Source organism: Siniperca chuatsi, linkage group LG14, assembly GCF_020085105.1.
Source record: "Siniperca chuatsi isolate FFG_IHB_CAS linkage group LG14, ASM2008510v1, whole genome shotgun sequence".
Lineage (NCBI taxonomy): Eukaryota > Metazoa > Chordata > Actinopteri > Centrarchiformes > Sinipercidae > Siniperca > Siniperca chuatsi.
The window spans coordinates 20,822,822-20,841,462 of record NC_058055.1 but is presented as its reverse complement, the minus strand read 5'-3'; the positions used below and the strand labels follow the sequence as shown (position 1 = coordinate 20,841,462).

The 18,641-nt window shown below is 40.0% G+C and overlaps 1 protein-coding gene across 4 annotated transcripts in view; it reads right to left on the bottom strand.

Annotated features, from left to right (window-relative positions):
* The window catches only part of jade2 (jade family PHD finger 2), a 196,798-nt gene that overhangs the window by 145,103 nt on the left and 33,054 nt on the right, over nt 1-18,641 (bottom strand). For all 4 annotated transcript variants that reach the window (XM_044222722.1, XM_044222723.1, XM_044222721.1 and 1 more), the window contains one exon: nt 16,108-16,193. In XM_044222722.1, coding sequence (XP_044078657.1) covers nt 16,108-16,193 — 86 coding nt within the window. The remainder of the gene's footprint in view (nt 1-16,107; nt 16,194-18,641) is intronic.

The window sequence follows — 18,641 nt, the reverse complement described above, 5'->3', positions numbered from 1 at the left end:
ATATTACAAACCCTGCTAAATATGCAGCTAATGACATGACAGCTCAAAGTTGCTGGTTGTCACAGTAATGCAGCATGCTTTCCAGCATGTGAGTTTCCCATAAGCCCAGCAGTCAGAATAGCAACTGTCGGAGCAGTGATGGAAAGATTTGTCAATGTAAATAGAGCTCAAACAAATGCTGATACGTCTCAGCCCTCGACATGGTCTGACCGACCAAAAGAAATTAAATCAGGCTAAAAACTGAAAAGAACTTGGCTTACGGCTTTTCGTGAATAAGGGAAATTAGCTGTTCCGCACCAGAATGCCTCATCTACTGAGAAGATGCAGGAAAATTTGGGAACTGCTGCTGTAATGAATAACAGGAAATAAATTATTTTAAGACACTTGACTTGAATGACATTTCCTATGCAAAAAAAAAACATAGTAAAGGACTTGGAAATTTTATAATTTAAGACTTGTTCATTTAAAAGACAAGAGGATGAAGCCATGACTCTACTGACTGAACTGTGAAGGACTACCTACACCCTCTGGCATTGTGACAGATTCTAGTGAACAAGGTTTATAATAGTCACTCTGTACTGTCAAAAAGTAATACAGAAGCAGAACCAACAGCACTCATGGCTACCTGGCTCTCCACAGTGCGTCATGGCGGATATTGACTAACAGAGAGAGGAGGCTAATTTTAGCAGCCACATCACAGCACAGGGACGGGCTCTGATGATTGGCTGCTTGGAAGGTCCACAGGACTCAGGGAAAAAGTGTGTGTTTGTGTGTGAGTGTTGAGTGGGTGATTAAGAGCAAGAAAAATACAGTGAAGGAGAGAAAGGGGTTGATGAGAGAGTGACAGAATGAGAGAGAGGAGAAGAGAGCTCTGTGTGTGTGTGTGTGTGTGTGTGTGTGTGTGTACGTACTTGTACTTGCTACATGAAACACATGAGGACATTTTTGGAAAGTGCGAACATTTTGGCCAGTCCTCACAACTTCAATGGGCTGTTTGAAGGTTAAGACTTCGTTTTAAGGGTTAGGTTAGAATTAGGTGATGGTTATGGTTAGGGTAAGGGTAAGGATTAGGCATTTAGTTGTGATGGTTAAGGACAGGGTAAGGGGCTAGGAAATGCTTTATGTCAATGATGGTCCTCACAAAGATAGAAGTACAAGGATGTGTGTGTGTGTGTGTGTGTGTGTGTGTGTGTGTGTGTGTGTGTGTGTGTGTGTGTGTGTGTGAGAGTGAGTGAGAGAGAGAGAGAGAGAGAGAGAGAGAGGGAGAGAGAGAGATCAGTGCATTAGTACAGTGACTCAGTGATTTCAGCAAGCACAAACACATACAAACACTCAAACACACTCCCTCGAACATGCACCAAGACAGGAATCTGGTACCGCGATACCAACAGAATGTAATGAATTTAACCAATTATGGCTTTCATCCAACAACAATACATTACAAATGCACATGTAGCCCGTCAGGTGTGATACATCATCATGCTACAAAATGTGCAATGTATTTATGGAGTTGGAGGGAACAAGGACATATGCTCTCTTGCAAAAGGATGAACAAAAACAGCAACTGGTCTTCTACATGCACACCTCTCCTCTACTATTATCCTGTTCCATTACATTCATACAATACACAACAACAGTGCAACAACAACAACAACACACAGTTCTCAAAGTATTACAATTAGTTAAATATAAACTAATCTGACATCATTATGTCTCAAAAGTAACACTTTTTCCATCCACCAGAAGTTATTTTTGTATTTTATGATGACTATGATTACATAAAACATACACATAGGAATGCTGTATGTATTAGCATGTTAGCAATATTATATACAACAACAAAAACGGAGCTGGCCTTGAGGTTATAGCAAAGACATGACAACGACAGCGAGCCGCATGGGGAACCACCTGCATGCTACAACAATCAGTGAACCAGCATGTTACAATAAAGTGCTGTACTTTACAAAAAAAGTTTCCCAGCTGGGAAAAAACTAAACAACACTAGACTAAATCTGGGATCACCACAAAGTAAGATCTACACAAGAGGATAGCATTTCTACCAAGTTTTAAACCCTCTTGCTCAGACTCACCTCTTCTCAGAAACGCTTCCTGTCAAATGAGAAGAGCAGCGTGAATTAGGCTTGATGAAAAAATAGATACTGCCCAAGCCTAGCGTGAATCACTTGGGTAATGACGTCACCAAAAGGGTCTACGCTCACATTAAGAAGAAGAAATTAATATAAAAGCTCCACAATGGTTATATAGAGATAAATATATGTGCTGAGGCAAAAGAGGGATTCTTTGGGAAATATATAATTCTATTACAGTACTTCACGGGACACAGTCCTTCCTGAATCTCCTCACTGTCCTACCCTGTCTGTTTTCTACTGCAGCAGCAGTTTTCCCATTTTTTCGTTATCAGAGGGCTACAGGTCTCTAGAAAATGGCTGCCTGTCTCCTATTTATTTCTCCTCTCACCGAGCTAGACAGAGAGGAGGAGAGAGGAGGAGAGCTTAGTACAAGAAAAGGCGAAGATATATGTTTAACAGACGACGGAGAGGATGAAAAGGGATGAAAACACAAGGAGAAGAGAAAACATTTGGCCTGTCTGACACCTCTCCAAATTCGCCAGTCAAGAGTAGAGGGGAACAGAGAAGGAAGACAGAGAGGACGAGAAAGACAGGATGAAGAAGAAGAATTCAACTGACTTGAATCTCTTCCTGATGTTCTTCCAGGAGAAGCCTTTTATTCTGGATCATATGTTTCTCCTCCATTTTTTCACTCTCATTTACCCTCTTTTTAACAGTCTGGAAAATTAAGGATTGGTTTTTGAACAGTGGATGAGGTGGTCTGGATAAGATATGCTATCTAGAAGACAAATATGCACCAAGAAACTGTCCCGTATCAGCCAAGAAACTGCCTGGGAATATAATCAAGACTGGATAAACCGCAATAGCGGTTCAACCTTTAACCAGTTCTCTATTTGCTCTATATTTGCTGTTCAAAACACCTGCTGTCACTTGCTGGAGTTTCTTTTCCAGGACAAACGCTTTGCATTTCAGGCAGCAGCAACTACCATTAGTTTGACATAAAATGATAAACAATATAGCCTAGTCCTTAAAAAGTAAGGGAGGAGTAGGATTATTGAATAAACCCACTGCACTGAATGACTGACTGTGATTTCAGCAAAGTTACTGTACACCAAATAGTCTTAATGACAAGTGCATAGGATCATAACCTCCTCAACAAAACTTGATAAGCACATATAGTGTATCAAAAATATAACATTACACTTGCAGCACAACCTGTTCATGGAGTCAGACATAGTTCAGATGGCGGCTTGTTCTTTGTGTAAGAGCCGCAGAACAGGCACCATGCCGGGCAAAGAGAGCACAGGCCTGAAGAAACCTTTCAGTGCGCTCGCTACACCCTGCTTCAGCTCACGACGAATGAGAGGGAAAGAGGCGTTAAAGCAACAGTGAAGGGAGTCACCGTTTTTATGCAGAAACATCTTGCGCTAAATCACTCGCATCAACAGCCTTTACCAACTTGACACTTTTCAAATAACACAAAGGATTTGATAGGAATTTGAAAAGGACTTCCTCTTGCTATTTCTATAGTCCCCTCTCCCATCTTAGATCTGAAATGTCACATCCGTAGCTAGTAGCCTAACTTCGTACTGCTGAGTTCTGAAAAGGCACTCAGCCTACAATTTATGCCCCTCATTAGCGCGAGACGAGACAGTGAACAAGTCCTTTTGAGATTTCTCTGAACGCCAGCTCCTCATCACAAGCCCCTGGCCTGAATGATGCGTGGAGCGACGGCGCTCCCCTCCACGCCAAGGGCAGGCTGATTGCCAAGGATTCACTCAAAGGTCATGCAATTAAGCTTTGTTCCCGCTTCAATAAGGATCTGACTGACTGCGCTCCTCCGTTTGAACAGATGTGATTTTTGGCCTCTGGCAAGCTAAAACTCTGCCCTCTGTTTATAAGTCTGAGACAGAAGAATCCTTAAGAAGAAATAAAGGCAGAAATGATCATCTGTGCACTTGTCGACAAATTTAAATGTAAATATCAATATTCATGACTGCTGTAGGTTAGAGGTTAAGTAAGCTGGATTTTGAGCCAGAGGCTTCTTGGACTGGAGTCTGGTCAGGGAAAAGCCCTTCTCCACAAATGTCCTTGGGCAAGGCATTTAACCTCCTAACCACTTCACAGGAGCAACTAAATGGCCATATGTTAAAGACAGTAAATGTACTGAGGAGATTGAACTTATTAAATCATGTAACAGCATGAATATTAAGCAAAACATTGCTGATAAAGCATAGAATTTAATCAATTATAAGAACTTATGAAAGACATAGCAGAAAGAACACCAACAATCTAATTTAATATAAAAATTCAAGCTTTTTAGGCAACTGGCTTGAACAAGGCATGTAGCCCCCAAACTGCTCAAGTGGCTCTGCTCAGTAGAGGCTGTGCTTGTACTCTACAGCTCCCAGGTGTGAATGAGTGTAAAATCATGAATATGAAGCAAGATGCTACTGAGAGAGAGAAAAAAAGAGAGAGAGAGAGAGAGCAAACATGCTCAGAAGGCCTTCCCTCAATAAATAAAGGTTAAAAAACTGGGTCACTGACAAGAAAGCGTAAAGTAGACTTAAGAGGCAGGAGCAATAAGCCAATTTCCCCCCACAGAGTCCGATGCAAATATCATTCTTCGTATGGCGGGCTCAGACAGACGATCTGGTAAAATGGTAAGCAAAGGCTGGGGAGAGATGTGACCTAGTTTTGGAGATGTGTGGCTGAGAAAACAACCAAAACAACTACATGATTAATGCTGCTTTGCATGCCTGCGTCTGCTGCAACTTGAGTCGGTTGTCATGCTTTTTAGCAGAATTTACTAATAGGGAATAACGAAGTTGATTAAATGGAAGCCAACCCGTAGCCGCCTACTCTGAAGCTCAGCACATTTACCTAAAGTACACCTTTCAAAAACAAACATCAAGAACAGACCCGAGATAGAGGATCAAAATTCTAAATACCATTTGACTGATCTGTAGCTTATTTTACCATACATGGAGTGCCAGATGGATGGTATCTGCCACACAGAACAATATTTTGTCAGTTAGTTTTTATATACTTTTCTGTGACTTTCCTGAATTGCTCTGATGCACTAAATTCCACCCATCTGGTGCTGTGTGCAGGCCAAAATAAATGCTATGACTTGTGAATAGGAGTTGGTCTTCAGAGTCTTAAAATAACACACTTCTTCTCAGCTGGCCTCATATTAACGCCCACTCGAACGCTAAGCGCTTCTGAGTCATTTTAAGTAACAACCACTCATAATATTTTTTGGATTTTGGAAAAGGAAAAATCAAACACTGTCAAACACTCTTGCAGTAATATATCAGCAAACTGCAATGTTCAGTGTGTTCCAGGAGTTATTTTCCTTTCAACTGCAGTTATTTGCATCCCTCAATCTGTCTCATCTGCTTCTACTAAAGTTAGTGATTCAGGACAATCACAAGAATGACTTTTCATAACACCCAGAAAATGTGCATGAACATTTTGTATTCAATATGTGAGAGATTTCCTTCTACTTGAGAAAAGTGAGAGACATGTCTTATGGACGGATTGGGTCTAGAAAGAAACTTCACTCTTTGATCCCGAGGGACTGACATGAAAACCTGACATTTTCATAATCAGATTGCTGAATTTTAATGTAGTGCTTTTGCTGATGTGAAAAATGTTCCCACGCCAAATTTGTAGAAATCGGCCCCACCAGTTTGACAATGTTAATAAAGTTATCCGTGGGAATAAAAAGAATGAAATGAAATGAGCAAATGCAGTTTGGGGAAAAGCCACAGAATAAAAAGGAAAAAAATAACTAGTAAGTGAAAAATACTGTAATGTAGTAAAAACATGTTAAAGGTTTGTATCATTGATTTAGTTTAAAAATTGTAATCTTACATCATTTGCATGGTTGAGTCTTTTTAGACATTGAGACTGGCACATCTACTGTGGTTGAACTTGTTTTCTAAGTGTTGCTATTTCAACTCATTGCATACAAAGTGACACATTTTCTGAAATTTTTGTAGTTACACAAACATTGTGTTTGTATTTCTTTGGTTTTAGTCACTAGCGACTTAGACTCCAACAACAAATAATGTAACATAAGTTCCCTAAACAGAAGGTGCAGTTCTGTACTAAAGTCATAATTTCTATAAGGGCCTTTTACCAGTGAGTTCTTAATGCACATTGTGCAGAAGGATAAAGTAAGTTGCCCCAGCTATGTGGCACATCAAGACGACGTCATAAGCACTACTCTGCAAAACCTCTTGCAATCTTTGTGTATTTTTTCACATCCATAACACAACTTTCTAATCATCTTTATTTCTCCCATGCTGTACTTGCCATCTTCTTTCACCACCCCACCATAGCCAGGTACAGTATGCAGCCCTTTGATGTACTACCATGAACCCATCACACATGACTGGAAGTGGAAATATGGGCAACTTTACCCATAAAGCACACACAGACACACACTCGAAGATGACAAATGATACATGCAAAAACAAAACAAATGCTCATGGGTGCACAAATATTCACTTCCCTCTCTAGACAAAATACACACCATCTGATAATTGTTTATATTTTCCCAAGAAGTTCTCTGGCCAATGCTGTTAGTTTATGTGTCCACCACAAACATTAGAGCCTGGAGATGGAAGCGCAAAAAGTAAAAAAAACATCATTTTGTGGGCCACCTCCAAAAAGCTCTCTTTGAACACTAAATGAACATAAAACAATTTTGATTAGTGCTGTAGGCGATTAGCACCTAAGACAACAAACAACTACAATATCTCATGCAATAATTTTTGAGCATTAGAGAATCTAATTTCTGGCGACTTTACCAAGTCGACAACATGCATTAATGGTCCGAGATAAACACCTGGACTTGGTACTTCAACTTTTACAACACAAGGGAAATGATGATAAATGAGAGGAGTGATCCAGGGTGTTTTGATTAAAATAGGTTTTTTAGATTATATCATGTATGAGACTTAAGAGATTTTGGCAAATGAACACTATGACCATCTTTTAATAAAATACTCTGTCACCAGTTCTTAGACATGTCAGTAAAATCAATCAGTGAAGAACACTGTCACATAAAATCTGGTCTTTTCCATCCATGTATCATTTCCTTCACCTATCATCTATATTCATTTAATCATCATCCATTCCTCCATCTATGCACTTTTCTGTTCTTCACCCATCCTTTTATCGATGCACCCATCACTCCATCTCCCCATTTCTTTAATTCCTCATCCATCTACTCACCTCTCTATCCCTCACTGTATTGCTCCTCACCTTTCTTCCTCACCTTAACACCCATCATTCCCTCCAATCATTTCACTCTCACTCTGTCATACTTTATAATCCATTCTTATTTCCTTCCCCTCTTCGCAGTGAGTATAAACAATGTGGGGTTTTCTTTTTTTTTCTTTTTTTAATTTGAGCACCTGGCAGGTGAGCAACAGGAGCAATACTGACAGTTTAATACAACGGCTGGAGGCTGTGTTGGCTCGTGTGTGTGTGTTTGTGTGTGCATACATATGTTTATTTGCACTCATCTCCCGGCCGGTACGTGTCGACATGCAAAGCTCTCCACCATCCATCCAGGCTGCTCATCCATTCACTGGGCTTGGCACACGGACTGTGTGTGTGTGTGTGTGTGAGTGAGAGAAACTGTAACATCAACTCAGTACATTCCTGTAGCTGTTTGCATCTGGTTGCCATGGAGTTTCACAGCTGTTTCAACCAGACCCTAATGAGCTACAGCAGCTGCTAGCCTGCTAAGTTACACACACATGCTTACACACACAAACACATGCACATGTATACAAACACATGCTTGTATCTGTGCACATGATCACTTAACCATTAATACCTGTGTAAGTCCAACAGGACCATTCCAGAGGATTAGAACTTGTAATGTCTTGCAAGGACGTTGGCGCGTTGATGAGTTTACACAATAAAGGCTATCACCACAGGGATCCACCTATAATATCTGCACATCTGGATGCATATACAGCTGCCTTGGACTCTAAGCTTAACATACAAGTTGTTTAAAAACACTAGAGAATGGTTCACAGAGCATGTCAATACCCCGAGGAAATTTTCCAATGTCCAAATTTGATTGCGAAATTACCTCGACAAGTGCAAGCAATAAGGAAGAAAAAGATCAGGGGGTATTCAGCAGGCTCGCTGTGTTTTCCATCAGTTGGCTGCTGTTTTGAATTTTAGCACTGAATTCTGCGCTTTCAAAGCACTTCTCCATGACTTTTCCTTGGCTTGCTTTCTGTAAAAACTACTGCACTTTCTACAGATTACTCATAATTACTGATGTTTACTTATTGATTACTGACATCCACTGGCATTTTCCACTGTTAAACTCATTCACAATGATTTTCATCTGTTATGATTTTATCAGATCGGTTGTTTTTAGTGTTTTCAACTTCTTCTTCTTTATTTTTTCACCACACAATGTGCTACAATTTCTAATATTATTTACAATTGAAAAGAACACAGAGAAAACTTCCATCTAGGTAAGCTAGGTACAACTATTCTTGAGATTTTTGTTTATTACTGAAGATGCAAACATTAAAACACTATTATACCATGCCAACCAAAAAAAAACAAAAAAAAAACTTTTCTAGCTGGCTCACAGGTGGTGTTCATTTAAATTATATAGCAGAACATATCAAACATGGGTCCAGTCAACATATTAAACATATAGTAATATATTAACCTGCATTTCACCAAAAAACTAATCTATATTGGTGAAACAAACCTACAACTGATTAACTAATAGACAATGAAACCTGTGTTTTGTTATGGGCAAGTAGCCACCATGTAAAGATGATGATACACTCCAAAGGAGTTCTGATATAGAAAATAAATAACTAGGCAGAAAAAACACTACAACGCAATGCAGTTATTTTTGTGAATTAGGATTTCTTGTAATGTATGTACACACTGAACGTTTTCATGAGTAATCTCATAAGGAAATGGAGTGTGGTTATCATTTCGACTGAGCCAAAGCTGTATGAACACGACATGTGCATTACGGATAAATGTACAACCCACTGAATACCAATGCAACATGCATATCCAGTTCATATAAATTCATAATCTTAAAAGGGTTCTGGTTTACTTTTACAGGCCCTGGTGCTGCAGCTAACACCTCTCCAGCACCGTGTCACTGTCAGATTGTTATGGATACAGTCACATATTCCTTCACACACACACACACACACACACACACACACAGATAATCTTATGTATGCACCTGTAACGATGTTATAGAGAGAGTTTCACAACTGCTAAGCCATTATCTTTTTTGCAAACACCCGTCAATACCACTTCCTTCCTCCCATGGTGCACTTGGAGTGGCTTGCTCTCCTGATATCACTCGACAACCTCTTCTAGCACAGTAAAGTCACACCACTGAAAGTCCAGGAAAGCTACATGGCTTAAACTAGTAACTAATTTGATGTCGACCTAGATGCATGCACCTATACATTCATTTCTGCAAACACGCTATATTATGTAAGGAAGACAGTAACCAAAAGGTCACAGAGAAGGCCCATGACACCTTAAGTTCAGGAAAAAAGGGCCTCAAATGTAAAACAAAAATAATGATTGCTGCTTTTGGTTTAGTGCCTTTACCTTTAGTGCCTTTGCCAGGCACTTAACACCTACCTGCTTCACTTCCTAGTTGTGAATATGAGGTCTTGTACAACATACTCACTTATTAACTGTTGCACTAATTGAAAGTCACAGCTTTTTGCTAAATTGCCAAGCTGTAAATTCTGAACTGAATAATGATACAAAAAATGAGTGTTGAGCTTGTGATATTTCTCAGATTACAGCAGTTCCTAAGACCTAGATGTTGGCATCAAGAATTTCATAAACATTTCATAAATAACAGTTTTGGGTTGGAGAAAATCCACTTTTAAAAAGGGTTTCCCCAGAAACGCTGAGACTTGGTAAAACCACAAAAATCATTTGGTTCACCCATGCCCTATATTGCGTCATCTATTAGGGCTTTTCCACTGGCACTTTTGGCCCCGCCAAGCTGTGCCAAGCCGCATCCGAGATGGACCTTCTCCAGAGTCGGGCCAAAGCACACCCAACCGCCTCCAAGCAGGTTGCAGTGACATCAGACATCAGTTTGATCGAGGGCGGGGCTGAGCTGCACACACACAGGCAGAGAAGAGAGCAGAGAGGCCGGGGAGAGGGCGAAGAGTGGCACACAAAATCCGGCACCTTCCCGCAAGGTTGTGCGGAGGTGTGGCCATGTTTATTTGTGCTTTAGAACGTAACCGCCATGAAACAATCAGAAAATAACGTTTTATTTCTCTGATTCACTGCTTTGTTCTCACTAACGCCGCTCCCATTCTTCATTTACTCTAATGCTTGCTCAACTATCTCTGCTCCCTCTCTCTCAAGACACACCTTCAAGCAGGGGGCCCTGTTGTAATAGAGATGCAAATCCCTGCCGGACGGGGCTGATGCACCGAATCAAACCGAGTTGAGCCAAGCCAGCACATGTGTATGGAAAAGGGTTATATGACAATTCACTAATATCTGATTTAAAGCTCATTAAATATACTTTTGATCAGATCTGGAGACCTATTATAAATTGTGGCTGTGCAGACAATAAGTGCATTTCCCATACTCATAATATCAAAGGCTCCAATCTGCCCAACAACAGGTGATGCTCATTAAAAATGCTATGCAACTTACAGAAAAACCTTAAAGTTATCAAAGAAAAAAGGGGGGCAGAAAGCACAAAGAGGCCAGTTGCTATTATTGCTGTTATTTTCAAAAGAATCAATCTGTATTCATTTTCTGCAGTTCGGCTGTCACTATCCGGTGTGGTATGTAAAAAGAAGAAAAATATCAACACACATCATAAACAAACAATTGCTATAACTACTGGCATCACCATAGATACCAGATGACTGGACTGATTTTCAGACTAAACAACTACTAAACACAATACAGAAAAAGATTCAAATGAAACAAGGAATTTGAATACAGACATTCCCCTGTCCGAGTGTGTGGTACAAAATCTCAATACCACAAGCCTGGAAGAAACCCCCAGAGTGCAAAGTGTGTGTGTATTCATGTTTCAGTCTCGATATAGTGTCAAGCACCCTCTAACAAATGCGTGTGTGTGTTCTCTGCCCATGTTGCAGTGTTTTGACAAGTGTCACACAATCCCCTGGGGGAGAGCAGGGGGATTTCTCTGAAGAAAGGGAGCTCTGCTTTTGTCAGAACAGATGAGGCCAAGAACTGCTTAAGAAAGACTCCCCGCTCTGACTGGTGACTCAGTACCACTGCAGCTACATTACATTACAATGCTTTTTTTTTTTTTAAACAAGTTTGTTTTTTTATCCAAGCATGAAAGCACAAATAAGGACTCTGTCTTTTCTTGTGTTCAAATGCTGCCCCTAACCATTAACCACAAGACCAAATATGTGCTGTCTGTGTGTGTACTGTATGTCATAATGACTTCCTGTTTATATACCAAAATTTTAAAAATCCTCAATCTCTGCCCTCATCTAAACTGAGATAAAAACAGCTATACAAAAAAGGAAGCATTTGACTGTGTCCTCCTTCCACCAAGTAAAGCTTTCTAAACCACTTCTTAGAAAAGTCAAAGCTGGAGTGAAAGACTTGCAAAGGCGCAAATAGAGACAGCTCATTTTTAGAAAAGAGCTACGTTGTCATTACAAGTCCATAGTGTTTACCATTCGCCACACCTCCCTTAACCAAGAGTATCATTCCATAAACTTGTCCGCACTGTGAGCCACTGTTCAATTTTTCCCAAGTAAGGATGCACTGATGAGGATTTTTCACTGCCTAAAAATATCACCCTTTTTTGACCTTGCTTTGACTTTTTGTTGATGATTTTAAAAAGCACTTTTTTTCAGTCGACATCCAGCTGCCACCATCAACAAACAACATTTATGTCCAATTTTCAAACACTTACCAGCAACTCCACAAACATAGCCAATATACTTTATACCAAGTTCATACAAATGCCACCACACTGGCATTTGTATTAACAAACTACAAATTATGCCATGTATTTCAATGAAACCAGTGTGTTAATGAACATAATGGATTGATGGGTGTGTGTCGGTAAAAATACTGCAAAAAAAACAGATGATTTTTTGACATAGCACTGATAAGTATCATCTGCTAACAGGCTTTTTTGACCAATGAAATTTGTGGACTTCTATTCTTGCTTATGAACTAGTTAAACACCAAATGCCACATGTAAATGTGACATTTGGCATTGGTAGATAGTCTGATGGTCTGATCTGTATTAGCCTGATTTATCTACTGCTTAGATACAAAGAAAGCATAACAAGTGAAAATGAGGAATGGGACCTCAAATGTCTGCTCCAGCCTAAGTATTATTAGTAAAAGGGATATGCCATTTAATCAGGGGCATGGCCTTTGACCTGTAAAACATACAAGTTGTCGCTGTTGCCGCAGGACACTGACAGCAATTACCAACACCTCTGATTGAAGTGTTAACATGCAACCAGTTATTTTTGAAGAATTTAACTCTTATAATCTATTTGAACGACATTGTTTTTGTCACAATATTTAAAACTCAACAGAACAGGCGCCCTTTAGAAAATATGAGCAGTTACCCAATTAACATATGAATGGATTAAGAGCACTAACTACACATGTAGTCAAAGAGTTTCTTGGCTCACTTAACTAAAGGCTTCAGTATGCTTCAAATGAACTAGGTCATATGATGTGTCACCCACCACGTCTAAAAGGCAAAAGTGTTTATACCTCTTCCGGATGGCCACACTCGAAGGCCATCATAGCCTCTTCTTGGCTCCATCCCACTTCCTCCCTGATCTCTTTCCAAGAATTCTGTGTCTTGTGCATGTGTTTGTGGTCTGGAGACAAACAGTTACTGTCAAAATAGTCTATTTGAGCGCAAGTTTTACCTGGAATGTTTTGACAGTGCACCAGTTGTTGTCTATCAGCTGTAGCATGCTAGTCGGCTTAGCCCAGTTAGCCAGGTTAGAAAAGCTCTTGTAGTGTCGTGCCCTCTAATGGCAAACACAAAAGAGAGACCAGAGCTGGAGGATCCTCCCTGACATTTAGATTCACTGTATGGGAGCATTACAGTTTTCCGGTTAGCTACAGAGAAAATGGGCAACGATTGGTGTCAAACTATATGCCGACATTGTTCAACTGTAGTCGGGTATGTCTGTGGAAACACTAAACATGACACTTAACGACGGCATCCCCCGAATGTGTTGATTAGCAGAACCAGATAAAACGGACTGGAAGGCGAGTCCTTCTCCCCACAGCATTCAGGCAGCCTCTCACTGCAGATTCGGACCATGCCAAAGTAATAACTAATGCTATAGGAGTTTTTAAATCGCTGCAGACATGCGACTGTACTCGGTCGTAGAGAATACAGAATTTAAGCATATGGTCAAAGTGCTTGAGCCCCGCTAAAATATGTCTTCACATGTGCATTTTAGTCAGTCTGTTGTGCCTGCCCTGTATAAACTAGCACAAGCTGCAGTTGTTCAGGAATTATCAACAGAGCCTTACGATGGAGCATTACTGACATTTATGTTATTTATTTGTGTTATTTATTTTTTCTACAATATGCTAGTATTTGAATGCCTGAACGCTTGCTGTAAGAATTATGGCCAATGAGCCCCTGTTGAATGTTTACATTTTTCAAAATAAATGACAAAAATATTCTAAATTCTTTTGTTTTCCCTGCTCTACCAAAAACATGCTGAACAGTGACTTTTGTGTACCGTTACACCCCTATTGCATGTTATGAAATAAGTGAACTAACTAAACTAAGTTGCTGTCCAGCTGTACCAATGCTCCAATGACTAATGTACAAGACAGCTAATGCATGATCGATATGATGGGTTTCCAGAATTACTCAGTATATTCACTTACATGGTAAATGTACTGTAGCTGAACTCTCTTGATTTGGATTAAGAAAACTGGACAATAGGATTGATATTTTTCCTACACCAATGACTAAACAAAGTTGACAAATTCAAGGAAATTACAGAGTTAGTTGCAGTTTTGTATCAGCAATAATTTCATCACATTATACAATTCTGGAATTGAATTTCTCTGTGTTTGCCAGCTTGAATAACAAAACCCTACAAACTGTAATATCAAGTTCGAATTTGTCATCATTTGCCCATACACAAGAAACAGTTGAACAAAATGTAATTTCTTTTTGGGGCTGAGGTGCAAAAACAGCATAACATGGACAACACATCAATGCAGACAAAAGAATCAACAAGTAAGCAAGCCCCCAAGAAGTGCAAGTAGCTAAAAACTAGAAACCGAAAACAGTATGATCTGTCAATATCTCTACAGCAGCACCAAGACAAATGCCAGCACACTTTTCATGCTCGACAAGTTAAGCTTTTCTGACATTCTGGCACTTGCAACATTCTTGACTTCACAAAACTTTGCACTGAACCTTTGTCAGATGTCACCCACCCTTTCTTTGTTCAACCTTTCCCGTCACTCACTGCCACCGAAAAAGCAGAAAGATTACTGAAAAAAACATCATCCTTTACGAAAGAGCAGTGTGCCCCGGAGCAAGGCGAGGAGGCAGCGTTACGAAAGGGAACGTGGCCCCTGGCTCTTCAGCTGAGGCCCGGGTCAGAGCAGAAAGCTACAGTAGTAATTACTGAGAGACTGATTGCTGACAGGACCTTCCAACAGCCTGTGGTTAACTGGATGGAGCTGAGGGGGAGGAAGCTTCAAATGCACAGGCATGACAGATGCTCTGCTCATGACTTGTACTTCGGGGTGGTTTGGGGGCATGCATGCCATTTTGCTCTGTTCATTCTCCTTTCAAAAGTTACAAAAAAACCAAACATTTGTGCCTTTAAACTTTAGGCAGTTTGACATTTTTCAGGGGAAGGATGGGGAGAAATTATAGCAGAGGCGAGACCAAATTACCCTCTAAAATGGTATTAATTCATTTTGTAAAAGATTTTTGTTTTAAGTGCTTCATTGAACATCTTTAGAATTTTAGAAGTGCCATCAGAGGCTGTTACCTCCTCTCCTTTATTCAAAAATCACCCCTGCTAATTTTTAAGAGAAGATGTAATTTGTTCCAAATGGCAGTTATTTTTGGAGTGAGACTCTTCAAACAGCAAAAGACGAGTCCTCCTTAAACAGATTTGAACCCACTTCACTGACAGAGTGGGAGGAATGTGTGATTGTGGCAGGCAAAGCATTGCCACAACTGGTACAGTGCACCATTTTCCAACTGGTTTATGCCAGTTTCTTCCTCAGGGTGGTCATTTGAGAGCCCTTGGGATTGTTTATCATGACCATATGGATGTTCCAACCTGGTATTTTAGTCAACCAATCTGTGCCATCCATGCGCCTGGTTGATTTAGCTGTGGTGACAGAGATGGCTGTATTTATATTGGACAGAAGTGTTTGTTCCAGCTAAGAGCTGATATATAGCGGCAGTGGCAGGATCAGGGCTTTCACAATCTCTAGGTAGGACACTGGTGTAAGGCATGGTACTGATACCACAAATGGTCTCTATTAATCTAATTTGCCTTTTGAGTATCTTAATTTTGTCTCTTATAATTGTGTATGCTTTGACAAGAGAATGATCTAGCTTTTGCATATGTTGTGGTATGCAGGATTTTGTAGTCTGTTGCAAATCTTCAGCATTACAGCAATCAGCTTTGCACAAGAAATGACCCAGTAGCAACTCTGCCACAAAAGCATGTCCAGAAACCATACACAGCCCTGACTTTTGGTAGCTAATCTAAACCAGATTAGCTACTGGATCATAACAGCTCTATATCATGCAAGTGTTCAGTAACCCAAAACAACCAGACAAAATATTGGAATCTGACCATTTATGACAAAGCCACAACAAATAACTGTGAGGTTGTAATGGCCAAACAGAGACTGTGTTCATCAAACACATTCTTGTGTACTTTATATGCCTGAATGACTGAACCAAACTGCCACACTAACTTACCTCTGATGGTTTCTTGTGCTGGTGGCGGACCCATGTGCTGCTGGTGCCCGTATTCTTGGATGACCTGGACCACGACGTCACCTGACCTGCAGCAATTAAAGACGACCATGATCAGTGTACTTGAGACTAACAAACACTAAGTGTTCTTTTGAGGACCAGAAGAGAAAACATTAACATTTTTCAGGTAGACAAATTAGCCTTTTTCTGACCTTCCTTTCTCACGGTTGTGACAAAGTTGTGAAGACAAAGTGTTTCAAATCTTCACTCATCTGGAGCAGAACATCTGACAAACTTAATCTGTGTTTGATTTGTCAATAATGGGCATAGATGAGTGCGAATGTTGATTTAAAGTGGGGAAAACAGGTCTCTAACTGTAGATCAGACTTCATGTAAACAGCGTGCGTTCAAATCCACTCCAAAGAAACTTTCCTGTCCCACTGGAGACATTTGTTTGGCAGAGAGGGTTTACAATACAAATAAAATAAAAACACTAACATCAGCCATCATGAACCTGCAGGGAATCAGTTACTTACAGTTTTTCTCAATTGCTAAAACCCTAAACCCTATTGTCTGAACCAAATGCTCAGTTGCCTGAACCCACTGATTGAATCAATCACTCTTTTGGCAAAACCATAAGCACTTTTCACCTGTTTAGACACAACTTGCCAACACATTTTCATTGTGATGCACCCGTGCTGCATAATGGTGAGCACAGGTGACAAAAGTCAAACACAATTAAAGCATAGATGTCACCACTTGAACACAACAACTCAAAATTGATCACACTTGTGGCTAATGACGTGAGGGAACATATAAAGTAAGCCAGTTCAGAGAGCACTGGTTTGTGAGGCCCTACAATGGATAGAAATCTGAGAGGAAGAGTTCATGTGAGAGGAGGTCAAGGTGGTCAGCAAAGACCAAGAACAGTAATATCTGATGAAATCAGAGCTACTGTGATTGACCATGTTCTTGTCCATGGTATGAGCATGAGGGAGGCTGGACAAAGGGTACAACCAAACATCAGTAGATTCACTGTGTCTACCATAATCCGAAGATTTAGAGAAGAGAACAGGTAATTACCTTTTTTGACATTATAGTACAGTATGTAAATGTTGACAGCAATTACTGTATGACATACTATATACTGTACCACAGTATACTGTAAGTAAATATGTTTCAGTACATCACTGTACCAATATACTGTAGTATTGTAATGGAGGGTTGGTCTAACTGTTTGTAGGCCTAGTATTCCATGTGTATTTTTGTACTTTATTTTTACATGGGCTTACTGTACACCAGTGGCAAACACATAAGATTTCTGTTTTGTCTTTTTGTACAAGTGCTAAATGCACAGGGTTTTTTTGTTTTGTAACATGCATTTAGCCTACAGTGAACAACAAAAAAAACATTTATTTCTCCAGCTTCATGTCCTGAGCATTGTGTTTTCTATTTTTCTATGTAGTGTTTAGTGACTGTTCAGTAGTGTTTTTAATTTTTATTTGACAACATAGTTCAGTTTTGAGCACAGATTGAACTGTTTTGAGGTGAAAGTTTGGTTTTGCAAGAAGAGTCTGAGGTTTTGTGAATGTAGCTTGAAAATTGTGTTTTGTGCTCACAGTTTAGAGAAAAGGAGAGCAGCTTTCAAGAAAAGTGTCTTAGCAATCGAGAAAAACTGTATTAGAAAGCAAAAAGCTGCTCATCATTGTAGAAAGGTTCTTAAATGAGCATGTGATAGAGTTCAAGGCCTTTGTAATTTACACTGATGGAGGCAATTCAAATACTGCAGAGAAGCATTAAAAGAAAGCAGCCAAACATAAACCTTCCCGGTGACGTTAGAACACACAACGTTACCACTCCGTCCGGCCTTTAATTGAGGCAGACTGATGATGATCTATTAAGAGGTTTAATAAGTGACAGTATAAATAGCATCTTGTTAAGCAGTTAGTCCACTGTGGTCCTTTACAACCTCATTAATACACAACTTAATGGCAATTAACCAGACACTGGAGCCAATATCCCACCCACCGCCTCAATCAGCAGCTCTGTGTGTGTTTTTCTGTGTGTGCCTGTGCCCATGTATGTGAAGAGAGGAGTGTGTGTGTGTGTGTGTGTGTGTGTGTGTGTGTGTGTGTGTGTGTGTGTGTGTAATTTAATTTTGCTGTTTTTCTGTATTTTTTTAAAATCACAAAACTACTGCTACATATATAGCCAAACGTTCATTTTCATCTGTGCACCCTGAAGAAGGCTGTCATTAAAAATTGCATCATGTTGGCAATTAAATTACATCACGCTGGCATAATGGAAAACACAAATTTGCCAATACTGTGTAATATAGCACATTGTGACCGTGACTGTATGTATGTGCGCGTGTGTGTGTGCTGCCTCCCACTCAACATATTTCCCTTGCCACCACAGCAGTGCTTCCACCGTGCTAATTTTACTTGTGACGTCTGAACAACTAACAGTGCCGTGGGCAGAACTGCTGTCAGGCTTGTCTTCAAAATTACTGACTCCCTCTCTACATGCACACACAC